Source organism: Polyodon spathula, chromosome 21, assembly GCF_017654505.1.
Source record: "Polyodon spathula isolate WHYD16114869_AA chromosome 21, ASM1765450v1, whole genome shotgun sequence".
NCBI classification, from domain to species: Eukaryota; Metazoa; Chordata; class Actinopteri; order Acipenseriformes; family Polyodontidae; genus Polyodon; species Polyodon spathula.
In genome coordinates, this window is record NC_054554.1 from 21,403,119 (window position 1) to 21,430,294 (window position 27,176).

The 27,176-nt window shown below is 37.5% G+C and overlaps 1 protein-coding gene across 14 annotated transcripts in view; it reads left to right on the top strand.

The window, feature by feature from the left end:
- The window catches only part of LOC121296614 (C-Jun-amino-terminal kinase-interacting protein 4-like), a 90,831-nt gene that overhangs the window by 63,164 nt on the left and 491 nt on the right, over nucleotides 1-27,176 (top strand). For 10 of the 14 annotated variants that reach the window (XM_041222330.1, XM_041222331.1, XM_041222332.1 and 7 more), the window contains 14 exons: nucleotides 61-228; nucleotides 568-739; nucleotides 1,019-1,246; nucleotides 1,677-1,878; nucleotides 3,546-3,668; nucleotides 4,976-5,056; nucleotides 5,487-5,554; nucleotides 6,489-6,637; nucleotides 7,531-7,702; nucleotides 8,371-8,484; nucleotides 9,737-9,775; nucleotides 10,437-10,613; nucleotides 13,078-13,224; nucleotides 14,678-16,573. In XM_041222330.1, the coding sequence (XP_041078264.1) occupies nucleotides 61-228; nucleotides 568-739; nucleotides 1,019-1,246; nucleotides 1,677-1,878; nucleotides 3,546-3,668; nucleotides 4,976-5,056; nucleotides 5,487-5,554; nucleotides 6,489-6,637; nucleotides 7,531-7,702; nucleotides 8,371-8,484; nucleotides 9,737-9,775; nucleotides 10,437-10,613; nucleotides 13,078-13,224; nucleotides 14,678-14,793 (1,956 nt within the window). In that variant the 3' untranslated portion in view covers nucleotides 14,794-16,573. Of the gene's footprint in view, nucleotides 1-60; nucleotides 229-567; nucleotides 740-1,018; nucleotides 1,247-1,676; nucleotides 1,879-3,545; nucleotides 3,669-4,975; nucleotides 5,057-5,486; nucleotides 5,555-6,488; nucleotides 6,638-7,530; nucleotides 7,703-8,370; nucleotides 8,485-9,736; nucleotides 9,776-10,436; nucleotides 10,614-13,077; nucleotides 13,225-14,677; nucleotides 16,574-27,176 lie in introns of those variants that run through there. The other 4 variants (XM_041222334.1, XM_041222343.1, XM_041222344.1 and 1 more) reach the window with 2 other exon arrangements.

The following is a 27,176-nucleotide window of genomic DNA, read 5'->3' on the forward strand; positions in this document are numbered from 1 at the left end:
CATGAAGGAATACATTGTTTACCTGTGTTTTTTGAGTCCCTGTATTTCTGTGTGTTGTAGCTGTGGTGTGCAGCGGGGGTGAACTTGTCGGGAGGAAAGACCCGGGATGGAGGCTCCATTGTTGGGGCCAGTGTTTTCTATAATGATGTCACTGGATCAGAAAGTGATGGGATCAAGCAGAGGAAAGGATCACAGAGCAGTTTGGACAGACTGGAACAGGAACTCAAGGTACCAGAATGCAACATTAAAAAGTTTATTTTCAAAGGAAAAAATAAAGGCATAAATTGTTTTTTTTCTACATAATGTCTTGACATTAAAATCAAAAAAGCCCAATGCTGGTTAATCTGCCCTGTGACAAAAGATGGCATACATGGTACACGTATGTATTCTGTAAATCAAGTTCGATTTCCCATACTGTTCTTAACCTCTGGACAGATCAATGGCACATATCTTTTTTCCATTTCCATTTTACCATTTAATCTCATATGACAAATCCATTAGATTTTGCAGCCAGGGATGCTTTGTTTTCTTCACAATAACTCCAAGTTATATTATAATGTCACACAGGAGCAGGAAAAGGAGTTGAGGCAACATGAGGAGCTCTCCAGTCTGGTTTGGATCTGCACAAGCACGCACTCTACCACCAAAGTCATAGTCATAGATGCCAACCAGCCAGGCACCATCCTGGATAATTTCTTTGCTTGCAGCTCTCAAGTCCTTTGCATTGCTAGTGTACCAGGTGAGGCAGTCAGCTGGATATTTAAAGAAAACTTTAATGTTCAAGCAAAGAAAAAAAATCAAACCACTTTTAGAAAGGCACAGAATCAAGGGTGGCTTCTTTTTAACAATTAATATATATATTTGTTTATCACTTAATAGTTAAGAATGTAAGAGGAGGCTTGACCTATCTATGCACAAACCATCTGACCTCAATCCACTAATTAGGTGCAAGTGATATATTTTCTATATGAAATTCTTCAGTGGCTTGTGCGTTTCCAATTCAGGCATGTATTTTCAGGCGCACGCGAGACAGACTATCCTGTAGGAGAGGAGATCCCCCGAGATGTGGAACCCAGCCAGACTGACAACGCCTCCCTGATGGGCAGTGTAGCCAGTAACACCTCAGCAGGAAGTGACAGCATGCTGGGAGGGATCACTGTAGTTGGCTGCACTACCGAGGGCACCGCTGTACCTCAGACCGCTCGCACTCCGGTCACCCGCTCACCCACTGCAGAACGCCTCACGGGTATGGGAAGCAACAACCATTCACATTTCAGTTTTTTCAAAAGCTAGTTAGTAACAGTAGGGCATGAAGTGAGACCTGCCCTTTATGAAAAGCAGGCATAATACTAAGTCACAGGAAATCTGGGAATTTAATAGACTTAGGCAGGCTATAGCCAAAAGTTTTGCATCACCTAAAATTTTAGGATTGAGACATTTAAAAAAAAAAAAAAAAAAAAAAAAAAACCTATGTGAACATAATTTAGATATATAACATCATGTAATAAATGAAAGTGCAACATGATATCACAAAAGTTTACTGGAAGCTATAATAGTAGTACAGTATTTCATGTTAGACTTCAAAGACATCTTTTGGCCATAGCTGTACACTTAAATGATATATGCTTAAGTGGGGTAGACTATTTTACTGAGCACCTCTCTTTTCTCTTTTCCAGATGAGATGGTTGCAGAAAGCAGTGTCACTACAGAGGATGGTGTTCTCACAGCAGAGGAGGCCACAGAGGCAACAGAAGTCAACGCTGAGTCAGGTGACGATGTTGTGGATACCAGTCAACCAGGAATCTACACAGAGCATGTCTTTACCGACCCCCTGGGGGTGCAGAACACATCCGACAGCTTGCCAGTGTTCCACAACAGGTATTCTGAGAAATGTGAAGGTGCAATACAACAAGCTGTATATCTCTGCAGTGTACCTGTTCTGATTGTACTACCCTTATTGAAAAGAAACACATTGTACAAAAGTTGGTCTTAAAAATATACATTATTGTGGAAAAAAGTTCTGGAATCATTTTAATATATACAGTTGTAGTCAAAAGTTCACATACCCCATAATTTCTAGAAATTTCTCAAACAAAAAATTATAGGAATTTTTTTTAGCAAGTTTTGCTTTTGTGGATGAGGAACAAAAGTTAGAAGAAATATATGTCTATTTATTTCAGCATTTTCTTTACAAAACTCCAAAAATGCTAATTCTAAATTATTCATACCCTGACAAGGAAAATGAAATTAATAGCTAGTTGAGGTACCTTTAGCAATAATAACTACTTTTAAATGATTAGGACATTTGTCAATGAGCTTTTGGCATGATTCTTTAGTGATTTTTGACCATTCTTCAATGCAAAATTGTTCCAGTTCATTCCAATTCTGAGGACTTTTGTGCACAGCCTTCTTCAACTCATACCAAAGATTCTCAATCGGATTTAGATCAGGACTTTGAAAAGGCCATTCCAGAACCTTGATTTTATTCTTGTTTAACCATTCTGAAGTAGATTTTGATGTGGGCTTTGGATCGCTGTCGCATTGGAACGTCCAGTTGTGCTTTACACCAAGTTTAGCTGAGATTTTCAGATGATTGACCAGTATCTTTCGGTATGTAATGGAATCCAATTTACCATGTGTTGGAACTAAATTTCCTGTGCCATTAGAGGAAAAACAGCCCCATAGAAGGATATTACCATCTCCATACTCGACAGCAGGTATGGTGTTCTTTTCTTTGTACGCCTCACCAGACTTTCAACAAACGTGACTATCAGCATGACCAGATTGCTTTTGATTTTCCATATCCACCATTCAAATGCCGTTTTGCAAACTTTAAGCAATTGTCCATGTGACATTTTCATATGGCTTTTTGCCTGGCCTGCGACCATTGAGACCTTCACCATGCAATACTCTACCTATGGTTGAAATGGAGACCCCAGTCCCTCTTGCAGCCAGTTCACTTTGAGTATCTTTGGCAGTCAATCTCGGATTGTTATTAACCTTCCTCACAATTCCACTACTTATTCTTAGTGAAAGACCCTTCTTTCTTCCAGACCGAGGGAGCGTTGTGACAGTACCGTGAGTCTTGTACTTCTTGATAATAGAAACAATAGTTGAAATTGGGGTTCTCAAATGCTTGGAAATTTTCTTTTATCCTTCTCCAGCGTTATGACAATAAATAATTTTCTGCCTTACTGGTAATGACAGCAATTATCCTATTCCTGACCCTTTTATACTGTAAGAATGTTCCCCTACAATCCAGCTTTTTCTAGACATTTCACTTTTGCATTATCACATTGAAATTTCTATCACAGTTTTGCAAAAAACCTATTTAACTTATTTTTCTTATTTAATTCAAATTAATATCACCTGTAGATTTTCACTTTCCTGACCCAAATATCAGTTACACATTTATACCATGGCCTAACAATTCTACATTTAAACTAATGAATGAGCTGTTTCAGATTCACGGGTGAGGAGGATTCTAATATTCCCATCTCATATGTGCTCTCAAAGGTTTTTGCGTTTCATTTCCTTGGTTGCAGGGAGTCAGATTTATTTAAAGATGACGTTTCTGCACTTCCCGATGAGCAGGACCTTGTGAGAGAGGAGGCACAGAAGATGAGCAGCGCTTTGCCTACAATGTGGCTCGGGGCCCAGAACGGATGGTGGGTATTGCTTGAAGATAAATATAGGTTGTAGAACACTGGTCCTCAGAGCTGTGCCCATGGGCAGATTTGTTGTGCAACTAACATAGTCTTAGATACTGCAAGACAGCTGTATTGGCAGGGGAACTTAAGCCATTGCAATCTACTACTCTGTTCTCTCAATATCTGTGTTTGTGCCACTGTGTTAGATCCTATATTTTAATGTAATTTCATTTTACATAAGTAGTTAGTGGAGAAATAGGGATGCTTCCCACCCCCCACCTCCCTCAGCTTGATGAGAAATGGCAAAAAAACAGTGATAGAACTACTTCGTTCTTTATGCACATAGCACAGCTTTTTAGAAACATGTTTGGTAAAGAGAAAAGTAAATGACATTAATAGTTGAGTACTAATATACTGTATTCAGGATTAGAAACTTACACTAGTCCTGCACCCAGTTCTGGGTTCCAGAGTTCCCCATTGTTTAGCCATGTTATATTATTCAAATGACCAGATACCAGGAATTGGAGAAATCGGCTCCCTGCTAAATCTGTTTTGGACTGATTACACAGAAAACAGCATGGATAAGTCTGCCAGAGTCTTCAATACCTGGTGCAGGGCTTGTGTCAGTTGATTTTACATTGTCTCTTTTGACTAAAGAGTTCCAGAACCCCTGCAGTGTTTACAATAAACGCATTACCTTTGCTGCATCTCATGTTTGCGATGTTGCAGCAATATCATCACATAATCTCGATTTGTTTGTGTTTTTATTCACATAATAGGTAGGTCAACTAGGGAATTGCTCCCCCCTCAACATTATTTTTAATTGGTAACGTTAACTAGGAGAGAGAGAATTTTCCTTCTAGTATCGCAGTGTATCCAGTGCATGATGCCAGCTGCAACACTGCTGCTGCTGTGATTGAAATGAGTGACATGCTGTGGGAACAGAAAACCAGCATTGTTGCAGGAGTATGGTCTGCATACAATATGATAATTATACTAGAATTTATTTTCTCCTGGTTAACGCAAATGAGTAATTTGAGAACTTGATTTATGTGTGATTTTAAAAATGTCAAAATATGTTCACATTGGTGACTAATATATATGTGTGTGTGTGTGTCTATATATATATATGCTGACAACATGGGACACGGAAAAGGTAAAGACCTTTATTAGTGAAGAACAATATTGCACACATATTTAATCAAAAATACTTTGATTGGATGCTAGAGTGTAAACTGTTCTTTTAAATCATGCATTTGGTTAAAGTGGCTCTGTATTGTAGTGATGCCACTATCTCTTTTAAAATATGTCTCTGATATTTTCAGCTTGTATGTTCACTCTTCTGTGGCCCAGTGGAGGAAGTGTCTCCATTCAATTAAACTCAAAGATTCAATTCTCAGCATTGTGTAAGTAATTTCATCCAAGAGTGGATAATTGCATTGCAGCAAACGTTGAGAAAAAGAAAGACAGTCCATGATATTATTCTATTAGAACACTCCATCTAGTGGTAAGCTTCAGGAATAGCATGATTCATTGATCTTGAGGAACTTTGGTATGATGTTGGTATAAAAGATTGCTATCATCACAGCATAAATCAGAATCTATTAGTTTTCACAGAAACCTTACTGTGTTTTATGTAGTTTTACCTAAAATATTTTCTGTACAAAAGGTAATGCATCCATTCATGATAGCGTTTTAGTAACATCGTTTTAACTTTATTATTAAAACAGGTGTTTGTTTTTAATAGATTTTGGTTAACGTTTGAATTAAGTTAAGAGTTCTTCAAAAATAATTGTGTAATTAGTTTTTTTGATTTGTTTTGTATTCTTTTTGCAGACATGTTAAAGGAAGAGTATTAGTTGCACTAGCCGATGGAACTTTAGCCATCTTTCACAGGGGAGTCGGTAAGATGAGTTTTTTTATTAAAAAAAAAAATTGACAAAATGAGAGAGGGTGTAGCCTCCAGATTATCACCAATCATCTACAGTTGGTTTATGAATAATGAGTGGCTTCAGGCATGGGTAAAAATGAAGATCATCGTATATTCTTTTGATTTAAAAGGTCACCTAGAATATTTTCATGGTGCGCTTAAAATGTGATTCAGTGATGGTGCTTTTAAACAGAAAAACTTGAAATTCTGAGATCTAAGTATGAACCTGTCTAGAGAGGAAAAACAAGGCAACAGTATACTTACATTACTGGACCTTGTCTTCATCATTGAAAGTCATTTGTACATATCGTAGCGTTTCTGTAAAAACAATTGGTTTTGGTCTTAGGTGACTTAGTGCTGTGATTTTGATAATCAGGTATTCATCTGGAAGTTAACCTCACTAGTGGAAAATTGTCAGGGAACATATACATGATTGCGCAAGGTTTGTTTTAAATAGCAAAACTTCAATGTGTATGTGTGTGTGTACGTATGCCATGTCCATGCTTTATTTTTAGATTAGTGGCAGGCTGCACCATTCTTTTCATTATTAAAAGTGTTTTGAATCAAGCAACTGTTTTTAGATTGGTTAGCCCCATTTGCAGCTGGATCTTGAAATTGTTATTTGCTGTGTGATTTATTAGTGTAATAACCAAGCTTCTGTTACTAGTGACCAGTGTATAGGAGGGCACAAATTCAGTTGCCTGGAGATAAAAATACAACTAATAAATTATTTCTGTATCTTGTACATCAATACGTCGTACACTAATATATATATATTTTGATACATGCATATAATCTCCAAAACTGGGTGTGTTACTGGTCTGCTGTTTTGAGTAGAGTTATTTTTCAGAGAAGTCTGCAGGGCTGAAGGAGTTAATAATGACTGTGTATATATATTTTCCCCCCAGATGGCCAGTGGGATTTAACAAATTACCACCTTCTGGATCTGGGTCGGCCTCACCACTCGATTCGCTGTATGACGGTTGTACATGATAAAGTGTGGTGTGGTTACAGGAACAAGATCTATGTTGTGCAGCCAAAGGCTATGAAAATAGAAGTAAGGGTGAATCTGTTTGAAAAAAAAAAACTTTTATTTGCATTATATTCAGTGCATCATTGCATGTAATTAAAATATCCCTTAAAATAACAAAGCTGGGGTAAAGTAATGAACTACGGATTTACGTAACACTTCAGAAGTTTGACACACAGCCCAAGGGATTTTTTGCACTCCTTCCAATTGTAATTTTAAAATTAACTGAGTATCTGTTTGACTAGCTAGTTTAGGGAGAGTTTGACCTCTATTCTTATTAATGTAGGTAAACATTTAATAAGGATTTCATTTTTAAGGACTTTGCTGCTACAGCACATTATGTTACTTAATGTTAACCCTTTGCACTCCATTTATTCAGCGCTCGTCAGGCACGTCGGGTCCAGTTTTTTTTCACATGCACTGTTTATTTTACACATGCTGTTTAAAATATTTTTTTTCAGAGTAAAACAGGTTTAAAGACATTGAATCGCAAAAAGGACACTCAGTACTGTATCTCCAGCCAAGCCCCACCCCTCGTTTGCTGTATTTTTCACATATCTCTTTATAGACGTGCATACTGGTAAATCCTCTCCTGATCACTAATATATTCAGATACTCGTGTTGATATTCAGATACTCGTGTTGATGTTTAGTCACTGAACCGGACGAACATGGCTGAACAGCCTGTTGTCATTCAAAGATTTCCATATGTATAAATTAAGCATGTGTATACAAGCATTCATTGACGGTCATTTCTAGCATACCTCTAAAATTGACTTGAGGAGTGACGTCATTTCAGTACCTGGTTTGGGGATTTGTTACCTTAATATACTGTACCTGTACAGTTATGCCGTAATTGTTTGCAGCAGTATAAATATTTTTCTTCTAATTCTACACCCGTGATGCGTTTCTCTCCTGTAGAAATCATTTGATGCACACCCTCGAAAGGAAAGCCAGGTGAGGCAGCTGGCGTGGGTAGGAGATGGTGTTTGGGTCTCCATCCGACTGGACTCCACGCTGCGGCTTTACCATGCACACACCTATCAGCACTTACAAGATGTGGACATTGAGCCATATGTCAGTAAAATGTTAGGTATGCAAGTTTTTTTTACTTTGTTCAGTAACATTACAGTAGAATAAAGACATTCAGTAGGACGGTAAAGCCCCAGACATTGAGATCATATTTCCTTTTTTCTCGACACAACCTGACAGGGATAGAAGGAACACACCACAAGACCCACTGAAGCAACTTGTGGCTTTTTAATATTGCCCATTGAAAATGGATAAGAAATTGGGAATGAACTGTGACCACTGTTATGTTGAATACCCGATTTAGTGATGTTTATATGTATATTTAAGTGCTTCCATGTAATAATGCAGAATGTACTTCAATAAGATGCTCAAGTAACAGTGAATCAAATGAATAACATACTGTGAATTTAAGACATTATTCTGTAAGACCTCCCTTTTCTGGAATGTGTTATTCTGTTCAGCTGAACAGCCCAGTCTGGTCTATGAGTGGTTCTAAAGAATTTAGTGTAATTCAAATGCAAAATGTAATATTTAACAGAGTTTACATTTTTATACTTGACACTCCTTGTGTGCAAATATGTGGCTGTATGAATTTGAAGCCATTTTGGGACTTAAGGATTGCACTTTTTGAAATGATTATAGTACAAATGACAGTAATTTTACCATGACTTGCTCTGCATTTGATGAGTGTATCTTTGTCTGTTAATGCTTCTTTGTTCTGTCTCCCAGGTACTGGCAAACTTGGATTCTCTTTTGTAAGAATCACAGCACTTATGGTGTCCTGTAATCGTCTGTGGGTGGGAACAGGGAATGGGGTGATAATCTCCATTCCTCTCACTGAAAGTAAGTCAATTCACTTTTTTGATTTTATTTTTTTGTCATCTTCCCAATCAATGCTTTTCAGTTGTCTTGTATACAAATGCAGTACTTGTATTCTCTCACTGATGTTGATTTATCAGATTTTTTAGAATTGTGTACACTGCCTGGTCACTGTATTAGAGCCTGTCTTTCCCACTGGATTTGCCATCGCCCTGAATTAGAGATGCAAATATGGTCATGTGATATGTAATGCCTGCACCACTGTACAGCTGCTGTAGTTTAATGTTGAATCACGTAACAATATTGTACTTGTACCCTGGTGGCTACTTTCAAGATGATTACTCACCCACTGAGTCAGAATTGTGTTTGGGATGAACTTGAACAATGCATTTGTAATGCATGAAGTAGTGAAGACTGAATGGAGCATCCCTCGTGATACCTTCCTGCACCTTTTGGAGTCTGTGCCATGACGTGATCAGGGCAAACAATGGTCCAACCTATTATTAGATACAGACCCCAATAAAGTGGCCTGGCTGTGCATGTCCATTTTAGTAAATTGTGTAATGTTGAATGTAGAACCCTTTTTGGCTTGATTTGTAAATATACAGTAGAATGTGAATAGTTTGGTGTGGAGATACAAGTTTTAAATGCATCACAATCAATGATTTTATTATTATACACTCGCGTGAAAAAGCACAATTCTTCTGTAACGGAGGATTCTGTGTTTTGTTGGAAACATTTGTCAATGCAATGTTCCATTACATTACATCCTTTCATTCAAGTCTGAGCGTGTCTGTACCATTAATTCATTAAATAAAGAATGAACCTTTTAAGAAGTTTGGCTTTAAGATTAAAAAATAAAAAACATTTATTACATATTTTATATTTTCCTTACATTTAGCGTAGATCATTGTTTGCCTTGCTTACTAAATTACAGCAAAAAATACTTCTGAAAACTCATCATGCCGAATTGTGTGGAAATGAAGCTTCACCTGTGGATTTCAACACAACATGAATCCCCTCAGAAAAATCAGCCTTGAGGAGTCTCTTCAGATTTAGCTTTGCAACAGCTAATAAACATGGCAACAAAACAAACAATAGAGAACACACACACACACATTCTAAACAAGGAAGACATTTAATAATGGAAAAGCAGATGATATCAAGTCCCTTTTACTTGGTGTTCAGACTAAAGGAATCCTCGTATTTCTCATTAATTCTCCTTTGCTGTCATACCTGTCCACTCTCCCCCCCCTTTCCGACTCTCTTACTGTAGCTGTAATCCTCCACCAGGGACGTTTACTTGGGCTCAGGGGTAAGTGCGGACCACAAACTAAAACAAGCTGCTCTCTGGCTTCCTGTAGCCACTTCAGGCTGTTCACTGCCTTGTTAGACCCCCCCCTTCCCCTCCTGTTTGTTCCTAAACTTCCCTCCGCTCCTCAATGGTCAGTGCATAGCAGCAGGTTCATGTTTGCTAAATGCCCACAAACTTGCTAAGCGATTTAGTTGTATCATACTGTGCAGCAGACAAGCTTCTCCACAATTCCATCATTATTTGTATGCCAGTTATTTCAAGTCACATTCATTTGGTATGTCTCTCTTCTTTTTAAAAGATGTATTTCATTTTAACTCGCTTTCTTTTCTCTGTAACAAAAGTCAACATTCTGTAACTGTATTGGAGCTATGCGACAGGACTAGCGTTGGATTTAGCAACTTCCTGTTTAGTGGCTAGTTTGGTAACTTTAGCATGCTCCATTGCTTGTATCAAGATAACTTAAGCATGCATTCTTTTATTTCAGTTCACTGCAACCGAGCTGAAATGAACATTGCTGTCATCTTTTTGTGCCTCATTTTAATTCCTTTTCCTTTAGCATTTTGGCTTCACTGCTGTTTAACTCAGTACTTCATTAGTGGGAAGAAATGGGATGATCCAAAGGCAAATTTATTATATATTCATGTTTTTGTTTTGTTTTTAGCTAATAAAATACTAGCCGGGACCGGGAACCGTCCAGGGGGTGTAATCCGAGTGTATGGAGATGAAAGCAGTGACAAGGTGACACCGGGCACGTTTATCCCTTACTGTTCGATGGCCCACGCTCAGCTTTGCTTTCATGGACATCGAGATGCTGTCAAGTTCTTTGCAGCTGTGCCAGGTAAGAGTTCATCCCATAAACGCAATTCCACAGTCTGTTTTTGTGAGCCTCTGCTTAGGGCCTAATTCCACTGTCTTCCACTGTTCATGAGATCTGAATGTTCTCTTTCTCTTAAGGGAAAATGACAGCATTGTCAGTGATCATCTGTGTTAACGAGTGGTAGGGGTATTAATGGTTTAGATTTTAAACACTTAAGTGTTAGTCAAATGTTGCTTAAACGTTTAACCGTTGTCAGAAATATGAAGTTCAAATATAGGTGTTGGCCTTACTATACAGTGTAGGCCAATTTATTTAATGTTCAATATTTCTTCCATATACAGTGAAATGCTGTACAGATACAGTCTTGTATATAAAGACATGTTGCAGTAGTTTTCTGATTTGGTTACAAACATTCCCAATATGTTTAAAACATTATATTTAATCCTAAAGATTATAATGGTTTGGGAAATGAAACAGAAACTAACACCACTAACGGGTTATTATAGCGCTACAGTTTTTAGTTATCTTTTTTTAAATGGCATTTGCTAATTAAGCGATAGTGCCGGTCAATAAAGGCTCTACCACGTGGCGGTTGACTGTGACTGGAGTTCTGCATCCTGAGACGAAAGCGAGGGTGCTAACGAAAATCAATGTCAACTACCACACAGTAGAGCCTTCATCGAGATGGCACTATCGCTATTAGAAAACTATTTCTCAATATTAAAAAAAAAAACATTAAAAAAAAAAAAACTATTTACCTTGAACTTGTAATGATTCATACCCTTCCGTGGAGAAGTTTTAGCAAAATAGTCCTGCAAATGTTCATATTGGATCACATACATAATGAGGGTAAAAAACAAATAACTGTTGAATGATTACTTTTTATTTGTCAGAGTTACTTATAGTTTTTCTGGACAGTTTATTGTTGTTGAAAGATGCTGTCTGAACTCACGAGCTGACAGGCTGTGATTGGCTGACTCTGCAGTTGCGAGTACAGGACTGAAATAAATGTGGAGCAGTTGTCTTGGTTTAGTATTTTTGCTGTCCAACAGATGTGAAGTGAGCTTTCATTACGGCAAGTCAAAATTATAAAGCTGGTACGTGCCCGGATTGATTAGGATTTAGTGGACCTGTTTAAACATTAAATAAACCTAGACAGTATTTCAGAGCACTATAAAGCCTACAAATAGTTCTTGCTTCCTTTTTAAAACAGAGTGCTGTCATTTGTTAAAGGCAACCATGCAGCATGCCAGTTGCTGCCGACATTCTCTATCTGGTGTGGACTTGACCATACATTGAGACTGCACGTTCTGCATCCACTGAATTTGTTGGAAGTGTAAGGCAAAGCTTTGCCATGTTATACAAATGTGGAAATAGATTAGAAACAGTCCCAAAACTTGTTTACCCATGGGCATCTGGCATACTTTAATAAAGTCACTATATGCAGCACGTTCGTTGTCATGTTATTTGCCCCATCCAATAATTTATTTTAGTTGTACAGAGTCAAAATCTGGGTCTAAAATTCCAACTGCGCTTAAAAAGTAAGCAGCAGGTTGTTTTAAGCGTGGTGGCTGTGCTAGATCGTACCAGAAGTACTGATTTTAACTTGGCTACCATCAACAGGAATACTTTTTATCTGCGCTGACTTTCCAGTTTGTTTTCTGAAAGCTGTTTATTTTACGTTCTCTTCTGCAGCCTCTGTATAATAGCTTTTCGTTTAATGTGTGATTCTGAAGCTAAATAGCGATATCAATCGTATTTTCTTCAGACACGTTACAAGATGTTCAGAACAATTACATCCATCTGCATGTCCAGTTTCTTTGGGAAATATCTTGACATAATCAATCACCGAAATGTACTTGCTTTTTTTGCTTTGTCGTCCATTTCTGTTATTTTACCTCCAAAAAACCCCCCCTAGATTTTAGCAACCTAAATCATAACAATGCAGCACTGACTTTGTCCCACCCCCTACTGTAGATCGCAGAAAAGCCAGTACAGACGCATTGACAGGCTGATTTAAAACGTCGTTGTCTTTTGAACAGTTTGAACAACATTTTTTTTTGTAAGTGTTATTTGTCTAAGGATGTGTTTTTTTGTTTTTTTTTTTTTTGGGGGGGGGGGGGGGGGGGGTTGCAATGCACACAGGACAGCAAAGGAATAAAAAAAGGCTATCTACAAAAATCTACAGAAGGAAGATACATAGTTTACATTGTACAGTAGTTCATTTAAAAAAGATTTCTTCTTTTTTTTTCTCTCTGTACTTTTTCAGTATGCATTGGGCCCTAAAAGAGGTGAATTTCGCAATTTACCCCTCGATTTCACTATTTCCGCAAAATCACGATTTAGGAAGACCCCTATATATAATCTGGTTTACTGAAAAAAGCTACAGTTAATGTCTTACAACTGCATTTCTATTATAATTTTAAAGTTTGGTGTTTTGCTTGATTGGTTTAATGCTGACAAATAACTCAATTCTTCCACACAGGCCAGGTGATCTGCCCCCCAAGTGGCATTGCAGGTGACTCGATGGGAGACAAAGCAGGGCCTTCCACCCCTGAGCAGCCGAGCCAGGAGCTCATGAAATCATTGCTAGTGATGAGTGGAGGAGAAGGCTACATTGACTTTAGAATGGGTAAGGCTTAATGTCAATTAACCTCATTAAAGGTTGTGATATCTACAACAAGGTTCAATACAACAAGGTCCGGCCCTGTAAAGATGTAATAATGTAAAAGTAGGACCAAATGTGCCTGGTTTAACTTTTTCATTTGCATTCCCTGTTTCATTCCATGCAGGGCTGTCTTCATTTACCACAGTACACTATATGTTTTACCTTTTCAAGAATAATAGTCGCAGGCAAAATTATTGGCACCCATTTAATATAAAATCATGACGAAAACATGTTAAATACAAGCATTTAGTGAACATTAGCCACTAATTAGTATGACCAAGACCAAAATAAACAATTTCTGGTAGTATAAAAAAAACCCAAAGCACTTAAACAATTTAAAATATTTCTTCCTGACAAAAGTACTGGCATCTTTTCATTCAAAGTCCAAAAATGTCATAGAACTACTTAACAATATATATTTATTGATTGAAAAACATTAAACAGTAACTAAGCTGCATTGTAAAGTCAAGAGCCAGAAAAAGAGGTCATTATTGACGTCTTCAATGACAAAAACCTAGAGTTAAACATGAGGAGGTGGTTCAGTCATGATATGGGGGTATTTCAGCAGTTCAGGGACTGGAGACATTCCTGTGATTTTGAAGATCAAACGACTGCATGTATCAAAACATTCTACATAGTACAAGGATACCATCTGTTCATAGGCTGATTGGTAGAGTTTATCTCCCAACACAAAGACACAAAGCATGTGGTAAAGTCAACTCTGGAATTCTTCAGGGAAAGAATGAATGTCTGAGCTGAGAGAAATATGCAAGACAAAATGGGCCCAGATTTCACCAACAAGATGTAAATATTGGTTAAGAATGATCATAAATGTCTGACAGCTGTAATAAAAGCAAAAGGAAGACATGAAATGTTAAGGTTCTGTTACTTTTGTCATGAACAAACACTTTAATAAAATAGATTGTTAAATTACTAGAAATACGTCCTTACTGTTGTTTTGATTTATAGTATAATAAGTGTAGGGTATCAATACTTTGCCGGTGATAGAGATATATAAATTTTGTTTTGAATGCGATGTCAGAGTTTAGAACTGTTAAGAAAAATAGTTTTAATAGCACTGAAACAACTGTGATCGCTAGTGCAGTACCTAGATTCCCCATGAAGTTTGGTCCTGTATACAGTAGGTAGTCAAGGTAGATCTCGAGAGCCCCCCCTCCCCCCCTCCCCCCCTCCGCGCAATTAGGAAATAACATTGAACCAACCTAACGTCACTGAGGGTTGCACTGACTCCCAACTCCCCAGATGACATCTGTCAACTGAGATTCAGTGTTTGAACAAGTATATTACTAAATGTGTCTGTCCCCTGTCTGTATGTAGTCCTGCAGTATTTAATGACATTGGTGATTGTTTTAATATTTTGAGTTTTAGTTATTTGAGATCCTGACTTTTGTTTCAGGGGATGAAGGGGGTGAGTCAGAGGAAATGGGAGATACACTACAGCTTCAGCCTTCTCTGGCTAAAGCAGAACGTAGCCATCTAATAGTGTGGCAGGTAATGTACAGCAGCGAGTGACCCACACATGCCATCAGCAAGTTACAGGAAGACTGAGACAACCTTTTGCATGTTGTGTTTTTTTTTTTTTTTTTTTTTTTTAAATATTATTTTAGATTATTTTATGTATTTGATTATGTTTTTTTCACCAGAATGTCTGATGGGTTTCACTATGTGTACTCTTTCCATTGTAAAAACTGATCTCCTGACTAAAAGTGGATGGTGATGTAGCAGTCAGTGTCCTAATTTTGAATTGTGACTGCAAATGCTGGGCTTTAACGCTGCTGTGCATTCAATGTTCTGTATATTAGACATGAAAGACAACCTTTGGACCTATACGATGTAATGCAGGGATAGTGAAATGACGTTGCTTTGTGTTGCTTATAGTCACTAACAGTTAAGGATTCTATTGCAATGTACTTCACAAACTGATTGTTAATGCGTTTTATTGTTGTTATTTTTAATACTCTTATCCCTCAAGCTTGATAGTTTGTGTACCGATAATGTGTATACATTTGAGCACGGTCTTGTAAAGTAGCAGACCTAGTTGATATTGGGATAGGTATACGTGCATGGTGAAGTTCATTCTTTTTTTTTTTTCTCCTGAGCTGCTGTTTCCTTATTTTCCCTCCATCCCTGTATAGGTCTTCCTATCTTTGAGAGAAATAGCTTGCAGATTGTTGACACTTTTAAATAACATAGGCTGCCTTAGTAACAAACACACAACAACAAAAAACTATTTAGTTTTAAATAATTATGCTAACTGTCTAAGGAACTACATTTGTAATTTACAGTGATGTGTAAGTGAATATTTATTTCTATGTGAGTGTTGCAGTTACCAAAGGAAAAACCTCACTTAGCAATCTCTGTTCAATAGACCGCTTTTTATGTGGTCCTGTGTGAGCCCTGTGGTGTATAAAGAGAGATCCAGTCATTAAAATTTAACCTAGCTCTCCAGTTGTTTGTGAAATGCACATCTCTGAAAAAAAAAAAAAAACATCGCTGACAGGAATACACAGTAATGGGGCAACCTAGGTTACACTTCGTCATTTTATACACATTACGTAACGAAAGGAATTGTTTCTTTATTAATTTGTTGATAAAGCCGCATTTTGAGACTTTTAAGCCTACTTTTAAATATTTTATGGTCTATGTAATTTTTGTTTTGTACGTTTCTGTCTGTTAGACACTTTATTCTGTATTTTACCTGCCTCTGTAATTTAAAAACAATTCTACAGCGTTAAAATTACTGTCTATTGAGAAACAAAACACAGGGCTTTATTTCTGTGATCAGAAAAGCTCCTTTTCACAGTGTAGCCATATCAGTATTTATTTCTATTAAGGAGCCTCCATGGTTCAGAATGTAACTTTGTACATGAAATATATATATATAAATATGTATATGAAACATAAGTGGCTTGGTTTTATTGTTTTGCGCTGAGTGATTGTTGAAATTTGTGACAATGAAATGATCAACAGTAGGTACATACTTAAATTAATAAAACAAAAATGATCATTTCAAGGGTTGTTTACTCTGAAGCCCTACCTTTGTTTACTAAGCTATGCACGTTTCAAAGATCATCACTTTTTATTTTCAAGTTCCCTGTTTGATTACCAGCATTTCTTTTCCTGGTATCACTTACATGTTGATTGCAGGGGGTGTTCAGTTGCGATGCCTGTGCTGAATAGATCAGGCAGTACCTACAGCCTCTGGTGTTCCTTGGTAGCTATGTGCTTTTAATAGCACCGTAGCCTGTTTTTAAAAAAAAAAAAATCTATTAAACTGAATTGTATTTGGAAACTGTATAGTGTCAGTTGCATTATTGACTTTTCCTTTTGTTCTTTTTATCAATGCACCTGACCATCACACAAAGTTGTAATTCGTCATTTGAGATGAATGTTGCATTTCAGTTAAATAAACAACCCTCGCTAATATTCTGTGTTGCCTTTTATATCGTTTTTATTTGTATTCTAATCCAAGCAGGATGTTAAAAGGTACCGGTGTACAATAATTGAAGTTGGGCACATTTTTTATGTACCTTTTCCTCTAGTTCATGTGTTAATTGATGTCGGGTGGTAGTGCTGTAAAGAATATTATAGGGATATAGAACAGCGAGTGTTTGTGTGTAATTTGTGACAGGGAGCCGGGTTGCTGGTTCCTGTGCAAGCTTGTGTGCCTGTGAGAAGTCAGCTGCAACGTGCAGCTGGAGACGCGTTACTAAGCAACTAGCTGAGCGGGAGGCTCGCCCTGAGCTAAGATGACTGGGAGGTCCGGAGTGGCTGGGGGGCGTGCCTGGGGATGCTGCGCAAAGCTCACAAAGCAGGCTGCTGCAAGGCCATTGCTGTACACGCGGGCGCTGAGTGAGAGAGTTTGTTTACATCCAGGAGGGAAGTGTCTTCTCTGTCGGAACTACCACGGAGCCCTTTAATGACAAGATGGGGCCTGTGAAGGCAAATGCCCAGCCAGGACCCTCGGAAGAAGGTCAGCTTAGGGGATTTGGATCCCAAAACAGTATAGCAAGGGTTACCGTAGAGAAGTAGGTTCCTGGAGTGGGACATTTCTTTAAATGGGACTAGTGCTTTTGTGTCGCAAACTTTTATGTTTTTGTTTTTATTTTCTTTATTAAATGTGATGCTAGGTCTACAATTGCTGGTACCCTAGTGTCAGGTCTGTGTTGAAATTAAATCTGCGTGCCTGTGCGGCGTATCAACACCAATGCTCTGTGTCTGTCGGTATTTTGCAATGACTACCCACACATGTAACACAACCCTGTTATAATAATGTAGTCACAAACAGAAATTAATGGACTGAGAGGCACTGAATGGACTGAACGCCATTATAACCTAGAACTAATACATACTGCTTTATTGTTAATATACCAGTTACCAAAATGCAGCTCTAATGGTTTCCTATGCCTGACCAACCTTTTAGTCCATTATGAATTTCATTGAAACGATGGAAGAGGTTGATCAAGAACACTGTGAAGTGGCTGAGGTAGGTGCCCGGTTGCCACTGTCTTGAGTTAATTTTACAGTTGAATGGAATTCAGAAAGTGACACAGATGATATATATATATATATATATATATTATATATATATATATATATATATATTATATATATATATATACACACACCTCTTGAAACCAGGTTTTTCATGATTATCTATGCTTTTAACTGTATTGACTTGTCTATAAACACTTAATATTTCATTATATGATACGTGTACTTATATAAGCTGATAATCATAAGTGAATTGCATTCAAAAATTTAATTTTTAAATGAAAATGTAAATCTTGTCAATTTCAATGAAATGGTCACCCAAAACAAGGGGATTTCAGTCTGAAGTTCAAGTCAGTTAAAAGTCTGAAATGTGTATAACACGGTGTTAGAACACTGGCCTAAGTATAAAAGTGTCTTTGTTAGATGTTCTCTGAGTTAACTAGCATGTTACCTAATTAACCTTTTGTCACCAATTATTGTTAACAGGTGAGGGTCCATGATTACTATAAATATAGGTAGCATAGGCTCAAGTTTGTCATTCCTGAATGTAAGGGAGCAGAAAATGGCAAAATACGCTCAGTTAAGCAAAGAAAAAAGACTGTAAGTCTGTAATTACTTTAAGAAATGAAGGTCAATTTTTAAGATAAATCGCAAGAACTTTGCAAGGGTCTGTAACTGCTGTGGCCAAGACCATCAAACTATTTGAAGAAACTGGCACTAATGAGGTCTGAACAAGGTCAGGCAGGCCAAGGGTGACCTCATAATCAGAGAACAAGTTCATCTGAGTCACAAGTCTGCGAAACCGGCGATTAACTGCCCCTGAAATACAAGCTCAGCTAAATGTTACTAGAAGTACAGATGTTTCAACATCAACTGTTCAGAGGAGATTGCGTGAAGCTGGCCTAACTGCAAAGAAACCATTTTTAAGAGTGCAGAATAAGAGGAAGAGACTTGCCTGGGCCAAAAAACACAGAAACTGGACGTTTGAGGAGTGGAAGTCGTCTTATGGACCAATGAGTCAAAATTTGAAATATTTGGGTCCAACCGCCGAGTATTTGTAAGACGCAGAGAGGGTGAGCGCATGAGTTCTGCATGTGTAGTTCCCACTGTCAAGTTGCTTTGCTGGTGACAGAGTTGTTGATCTTTACCAAGTCCATGCCAAGCTCAACCACCATGGCTATCATAGTATACATCAGGATTACCTAGTTGGGCAGTCCTTCATTCTTCAGCAAGATAATGACCTGAAACACACCTCAAAGTTGTGCAAGAACTATCTGGCGATGAAGGAAAGTGAAGGACAACTCAATCTAATGACCTGGCCTGCCCAGTCTCCAAACCTCAATCCGATAGAACTTGTATGGGACGAACTGGACAGAAGAGTCAAAGCAAAGTTACCCACAAGTGCCCTACATCTCTGGGCATTGCTGCAGAAGAGCTGGGAAGACATGTCGGGTGATTTCCTGCTGAAACTTGTTAACCGAATGCTTTGTGTTTGTGAGGCAAAGGGTGGCTATTTTGAGGAATCTAAGATTTAGTGACAATTTTTAATTTTCTTGAATGTTGCTTTGATACTCCTTTTGTTTTGTATATTGTAACATGTTTTAATTTTCAAGTATTTACAGAAACGTATATGACGTAAAACATTGTAATACATAAAGCAAGTGTGTGTGTGTGTATATATATATATATATATATATATAACAGGTGACATTGGCCGTACCGATATTGAGAATGCATGAGTTGGGTTTTTCTGTGATCTGTCATGGAATAGAGCAGGTGAAACTTGCAATCTGATTAGCTGAAAGATCATCAGCCATCTATAAACGACCTTGAAGTTATACTACTCACTGTAGTTTTAAAGCAGTTCATAAGTAGTGTCAAACCAGTTTGTAAGTTATCTTTTCTGTCTCCAGCACTGCACATAATGTGTTCCTGCAATATCTTTTCCAGCATTTGTGATTTTGATATGTATCTTATTCTAGGAGCCAGCAACACCTTTGATGTAAACTCTTTGCAGTGTCCATAATAACGGTATAACAAGAGCACTACAGTGTTTTCTTTGGGAAGGGAGGCAGTGTTATTAGCATCCTCATTCAAATTGGACCATGTGTGTACTGATTTGATTTGCTTACTACACTGAGCTGCAGCACAGGCCCTATCTTTAACCTCTAGGTGGCAGCAGAAGCATGCCTGTTTTAAGAACCATATAAAGATTTACAAACGAGACCATTCAGCCCATCTAAGCTCATCCTATTTCTAACGGTTGATCTAAAAAATGTGCACACTGGTTTTTGTATCATCCCAGTGATACAGCATTAGTATGGCTAGGTAACCCATTCCATATCCTCGCCACTCTATGAAAAGAAATGTCTCCTACCCTGTTCTAAGTCTGTCTTCACTTCATTTCCAGCTGTTTGGTCCTGGTTTCAGTGCAGCACTTATAGTAATGACTAGGGTTTGTCAAGATTGTAAAGACTTCGGCAGCTGAAACTACCTTTAGGGAATGTAAATAGGCTAAGAAGCCAACAGGGGTACTAAACGTACAGCCAGGAATCATTACTATGAAATTAAATATGTTTGTGGGGTGCTGCACCTTTAAACAGACAGTGTTCTGGCTAATGCCTTATATCAGTGGTGCACAAACCTGACCGTTTATCTATTTCAGTCCAGGTCATTTTTTTCCCCACAAGCAAAGGTCTTTGTTAATTGAACCTGCTAAGGATCATTTAACTGAATTTAGGACCTGACTGGAATACAAATCCAGACTGAAATGGATCTCTAGGTCTAGAGTTGCGATTTCGTGCTCCACTGCCTTAAATCATTTGTCATTTTTAAACTTTTTTGAAACCAAGGAACATTTAACATTTAATGGCTAAGATCTGTAATATGACTTAACATGTTCTTGCTCGCTACCACAGATACTGCTCAGTGGGGTTAGATTTAAGACCAGATTATTGGACCAATTGCTTCAACAGTCAGGGTCTTTCATGTTTCATCATAGCAAGTAATAAAATTGGCTTGTAATTCTCATCACTTCTCTGTTAAAATTTAAGAATAAAACATAAAATTATGAAAAGAGATTTACCCTGCTCGTCTTAGCTCTGCACATCAATTTGCCTCACCTTTCAGAGTCTGCTGAAAGTAATTGTTCTCTCAGCCGATGTTATCCGCCAAGTCATTTTCATCCTTTAGAAACAGCTTCTGTCCCATTGTACTAATCAAATAAATTATTTGGGGATTCCTTTTTAAACTGATTTTCAGTCAGGCTTTTTGATCAAATTAATTGTTAAAAATCTTAAATTATAATGCATAACAATTGATTTTTTTGTTTGACTATAATCCTTTACATAAAAAAATAACCTTTTGAAATTCATACTGAAATCCTTAGAAATAATTCTTAATTGATAAATCTAATCTTGTAATAAAGTATCCCAAATTAAAATTAATGTAAATCATTAAATGCTTAAAGATGTTGGCTTCTATCTTTCTTCATTTCGTGGGACTGCTATTCTACTCGACACATACAATACTTAACTGAAATTCTTATTAATAAAAGCAAACCTGTAATCAAATATAGAATCTGAACAACTCCCCTGTAAATTGTACAAAAAAAGAGCCATTGTAAATTAAAAATATGAACATTGCAAACATGATAAACCAGGTTTGCATCAACCAAGGATTCTTGACTGGATTCCCTGTAGAAACTTTTTTCTAAATCTTAGTCCCGAGTCAAAAAGTGTTCAATATTCCACATACTTTTGATGCATAACATACATCAGAAGCCTGACAGTGGAAGAAAGGTGTGTATATTAACCAACCATTGCTGCAAACAGAACATTTAGCCACCAGGTGGCAATGTTTACAAAGCAAAAATACCATGTCCAGAATTTATCATTTGACATTCATCACACATTTTGCTATCCTAACCTGCAGTTCCAAGAAATGACCAACAGGTGGTAGCAGATATCTACAGCTCAGTAATTCCTCTTCTAAATACATTCTAAACAATACATGCTGGCAATTTTTAGTGTTGGTGTAAGATATTGTTTTAACCCTCCATTTTATTCTGGCCTCCAAATCTTAACAGTACGTCAAGCAAAATAATATTGGATAATTACACACTTGTACCATGAAAAAAGTATTTTTTTATTGGTGTTAATAAATGTTATTCACAATTTCTTAACTTTCAATTTTGTAAAGGTACAATATTAGTGATTGCGTTAGACAACATGAGCACATAATTTTGGATTCAATATCAATCATAATTAGTACACCGAAGAAGGCACTAGCTGAAATATCTAATTGAATTAGTTTCTTATAATTTTACTTTTAGCTTTTATTTTGAACTTGCAGTACGGCTGTGGTGTATATACTGACAGCGCCTATAGAAAGTCTACACCCCCTCCAAACTGGATGACCAAGCAAGAAGGACACTGATCAGAGAGGCTACCAAGAGGCCAATGGCAACTTTGCAATAGCTACAACCTTTTATGGCCAAGACTGGTCAAAGTGCATGTGACAACAATATCCCAAGCACTCTGCAAATCTGGGCTATATGGTAGGGTGGCAAGAAGGAGAGCCTTTCTCAAGAAAGCCCACTTTGAATCCCGTTTTGAAGTATGCAAAAAAAAAAAAAAAAAAAGCTCAGGAGATTCTGTAGCCATGTGGCAAAAAGTTTTGTGGTCTGATGAAATTAAAATTGAACTCTTTGGCCTAAATGCAAAGTGTTATGTTTGGCACAAACCCAACACAGCGCATCACTCAAAGAACACCAACCCCACTGTGAAGCATGTTGGTGGCAACATGATGTTATGGGGATGTTTCTCATCGGCAGGGACTGGGGCACTTGTCAAGATAGAAGGGAAAATGAATGGAGCAAAGTACAGAGAAGTCCTTGAGGAAAACCTGCTGCCCTCTCCAAGAAAGCTGAAACTGGGACGGAAGTTCACCTTTCAGCATGACAATGACCCAAAGCACACAGCCAAAGCTACACTGCAGTGGCTAAGGAACAAAAAGGTAAATGTCCTTGAGTGGCCCAGTCAGAGCTTCAACCTAAATCCAATCAAATGTGTGGCATGACCTGAAGATTGCTGTCCGTCAACGCTGCCCAAGGAACTTGACAGAACTTGAACAGTTTTGTAAAGAAGAATGGTCAAATATTGCCAAATCTAGGTGTGCAAAGTTGGTAGAGACCTATCCCAACAGACTCACAGCTGTAATTACTGTCAAAGGTACTTCCACCAAGTATTAACTCAGGGGGGTGGAGACTTATCCAATTACAGTGATTCTCAAAAGTATTCACCCCCCTTGGACTTTTCCACATTTTATTACTTGGAATCAGAATGGATTTAAATAGGAGTTTTTGCCACTGATCAACACAAAAAAGTCCATAATGTCAAAGTGAAAAAAGAAAATAATTTATTGCATAAGTATTCACCCCCTTTGCTATGACACACCTGAATAAGCTCTGGTGCACCCAATTGTCTTTAGAACTCACATAATTAGTTGAATGGGGTCCATCTGTATACAATTAAGGTATTTCACAGTTAAATACACCTGTTTCTGGGAGGTCCCGCAGTTAGTTAGTACATTTCCTAACAAAAACTACATCATGAAGATGAAGGAACATTCAAAGCAAATCTGGAATAAGGTTCTTCAAAAGCACCAATCAGGGATAGGATCTAAGAACAATTCCAAGGCATTGAATATCCTCCGGAGCACAGTAAAGTCCATTATTAAGAAATGGAGAGAATATGGCACAACTGTGAATCTGTCTAGAACAGACCGTCCTCAAAAACTGAGTATCCGGGCGAGAAGGGCACTAGACCGGGAGGTCACCAAGAGGCCTATGGCAACTCGAAAGGAGTTTGGTGGGGGGGGGAAGACAAATCTCATTAATTCTCGGCTAGAGTTTGCCAGAAGGCATGTGGGAGACGCTGAGACCAAGTAGAAGATTCTATGGTCTGATGAGACCAAAATAGAGCTTTTTGGTGCAAGCCTAACGCCATCCCTACCGTGAAGCATGGTGGTGACAGCATCATGCTATGGGGATGCATCTCTGCATCAGGGCCTAGAAAGCTCATTAAGATTAGAGGGCAAAATGGATGCAGCAAAGTACAGAGAAATCCTGGAGGAAAACCTGCTGAAGTCCGCAAGAGACCTGGGACTTGGGAGAGGCTTCATCTTCCAGCAGAGCAATGACCCCAAACATACTGTCAAAGCCACACTGGAGTGGCTTAAAAACAAAAAGGTCAACGTCCTGGAGTAGCCCAGTCAAAGTCTGGACCTCAATCCAATTGAGAATATGTGGAAAGAGTTGAAAATTGCTGTTTGCCAAATGTCCCCATCCAACTTGACAGAGCTTGAGCAATTTTGCAAAGAAGAATGGGCAAAGCTGGTAGAGACTTATCCAAATAGGCTCATGGCTGTAATTTCTGCCAAACGTGCCTCTACCAAATATTGACTCAAGGGGGTGAATACTTATGCAATCAATTATTTTCTGTTTTGTATTTGTAATTAATTTAGAACAATTTGTAGATTTTATTTTTTACTTTGACATTATGGACTTTTTTCGTGTTGATCAGTGGCAAAAACTCCTAATTAAATCCATTTTGATTCCATGTTTTGTAACACAATAAAATGTGGAAAAGTCCAAGGGGGGGGGTGAATACATTTGAGAGCCACTATATGATCTCTCAGTTTTTAATTTTTAATATATATTGTTTTCTCAATAAAAACATTTTCCCCTTAACAGTGTGGAGTATGGTGTGTAGATACGTGGGGGGGGAAAAAAAAAATCCTCATTTAAATGCATGAAACTGAGGCACTGACACAACAAAATGTGAAAAAAAAGTTCAAGGGGGTGTAGACTTTCTACAGGCACTATATATGTTACTAAAGCAACTGGAGATTCCTTCAAACAGATATGACAGAGGCAGCGTACCAGAGCACAAATGTATTGTTGAGCACATAGTGTAATACATGATAAAGATATTATTCACTAATGAGACAAGGGAATAAGCCAAAGTTCCAAGTTGTGTTGCTAGGGTGACCTATCTGCACAAGTTGGAACACTTGTTAACAAATGAGACTGCTCTTTCTGGTCTTGCCATTTTATAATTCATATAATATGGCAAGGATAAATAATACAGCTACTTGTCAATGGGATATTGCCAGCTGTGTCTCTATCATTTGTTTACACATTATTATACAAACTTTATAGAAATAAATAAATAAGTAAAAAATCTAAAATCCTATCGGGAATTTTGAAAAATGATAATAGTTACTATTCTACAGCTATGTCCAAAAGTGTTGCATCACTCTATAAAATTAACTCATTTTGGTTCATAAAGTTGTAAATAATGTTGTGAATTACTGTACTCCTATTATGGCTTCAGGTAGACTTTTTTGAAATATAGTAGTTTGATTACATGATGTTTAATATAAAAGATTTAAATTATGTTCACACACTATATATATATGTCTCAATCCTACATTTCTAGGTGATGCAAAACTTTTGGCTATAGCTACAGATTCAACAAATGCTGTCCCTTTAAATTATGAATCGTTTTCTAAAGAGAAAAATATTCTCAGGAGAATAACCTGTCAGAGAGCACAGGGCACTGTCTTATTGATCCAATTTATATCCACTGCTGTAATTGAACAGACTCCCAAAGCGTTCCATTCATTTTATAGTTGTTTCTTGCTTACAGGATTGCCTATTTCAAGTGCCAGTCAACATTGTGCTCAAACACTCATTGGTGATTGTGTTACGACACTCTGCGTCCTTTCAAACATAAATACCACCTTAAAGGCTGTGGTGTCACTAAGCTTCCAGGAAGGTGGAGCATGTCGTGGCATCTGGAGATGAAACGCATGATGCACAGTTCAAGGCTGACTGCTTCAGCCTTTAGCCTTGATGAAATGGGCTCAGTGTGCTGCTTCTGAACAGAAAGGAAATTGACACCTGAAGGTACAGTTTGCAGTAGGCTAACATATGTAGTTTATACTGGTGCTCTTTATATAATAACCCATTAAAAAAATAAATGTGTGTGTGTGTGTATCTATCTATATATATATATATATATATATATATATATATATATATATATATATATATATATATATATATATATATATATAATTTATAATAACATTTCAAATAAGCTTTAGTAAATTAACACAACTATCAGTACTTTTGAATAAATTTAAACTGAATACAAACTTTAATGGGAGTGGTATCCTGTTCTGTTTATTTATTCTGCATTCCAGTTGCTAGTATAGCATTCAAATTAACTGCAGTCATCTTTGTAAAAGCTGCCTTTGCTATACCATGGTAAAAACATAGCAAAGGGTCGTGCAGTATAATTAGGGCTCTTCACGTTATTTATTTATTTATTGATTTATTTTCAGAATTTCCTGTTTTTTAGTGTTTTATTTTTACAATGGAAAACCACCGGGGGGGGGGGGTACAATTTGTAATATAATAATTCTCAGCAATGTGATCGTTTTGGTACTGTACGTTGTTAGAATGTTAATACAAGACTTAGACTTTTCTAAGTCACAAGCACTTCTTTCCTTTTTCAATTCCTGAGGTACCATTAAACAGGTAAGAAACGTACTATTAGGAAAATGTTAATGATATAAAAACTTAGCCCATTTGGTGGCCAGTTAATTTTGGTTTCAATGTAAATACATATTGATAAAATATCATCAGATTTAAATGTTATGCTCCTCCCCATGAATGAGTTTGCAAATCCACCACCTACGCTGCACCTGCTGTACTACTGCTAGTCTCATACACCGTTCAAGCTGGCAACTTCGTCTATTTTCCAGACAGTGCTCTGGCAAAATCTAATGACTCTTCACCTTGACCTGTTTCTGGATAATTGGAGCTAACGCACGCACATGCACATACGTTTTACATGTTTTTCTAAGTCAAGTCTGATTTGTAGGTGTTGCAGAATTTTTTTTTTATTGCTACATTGTTTTATCCCCCAGCCATATCAATGATACACCTCATTTTAAATGTTCCTTTTTACAGATGGTCTTTATAGCTGGTACACAGCTGCATTCTGTGGTTCTCTCAAACAAGTTCCATTACAGGTGGTGTATAGTAACGAGTCTGAGTGCCACATTCTCTAAATCATATTAATGATACCAACAGGCTTTCAGACAGTGACTTTACAAGCTGTATTCTATGATTATCTCAAAGTCCCATTACAGGGTTTGTCTAATAGAAATAGCACTTTTCACTGTCGCATTGTTTCTCAGGACATCAGTAATACTGTTTATTTTTTCAATTTCACCTCATATGACACTTCCAAGGATGCGTTGCTTTTGTTCACCATTTCTAGTTATTTTCTATGGTGATTTATAAAGAAGTATAGCAGAATGGTCAT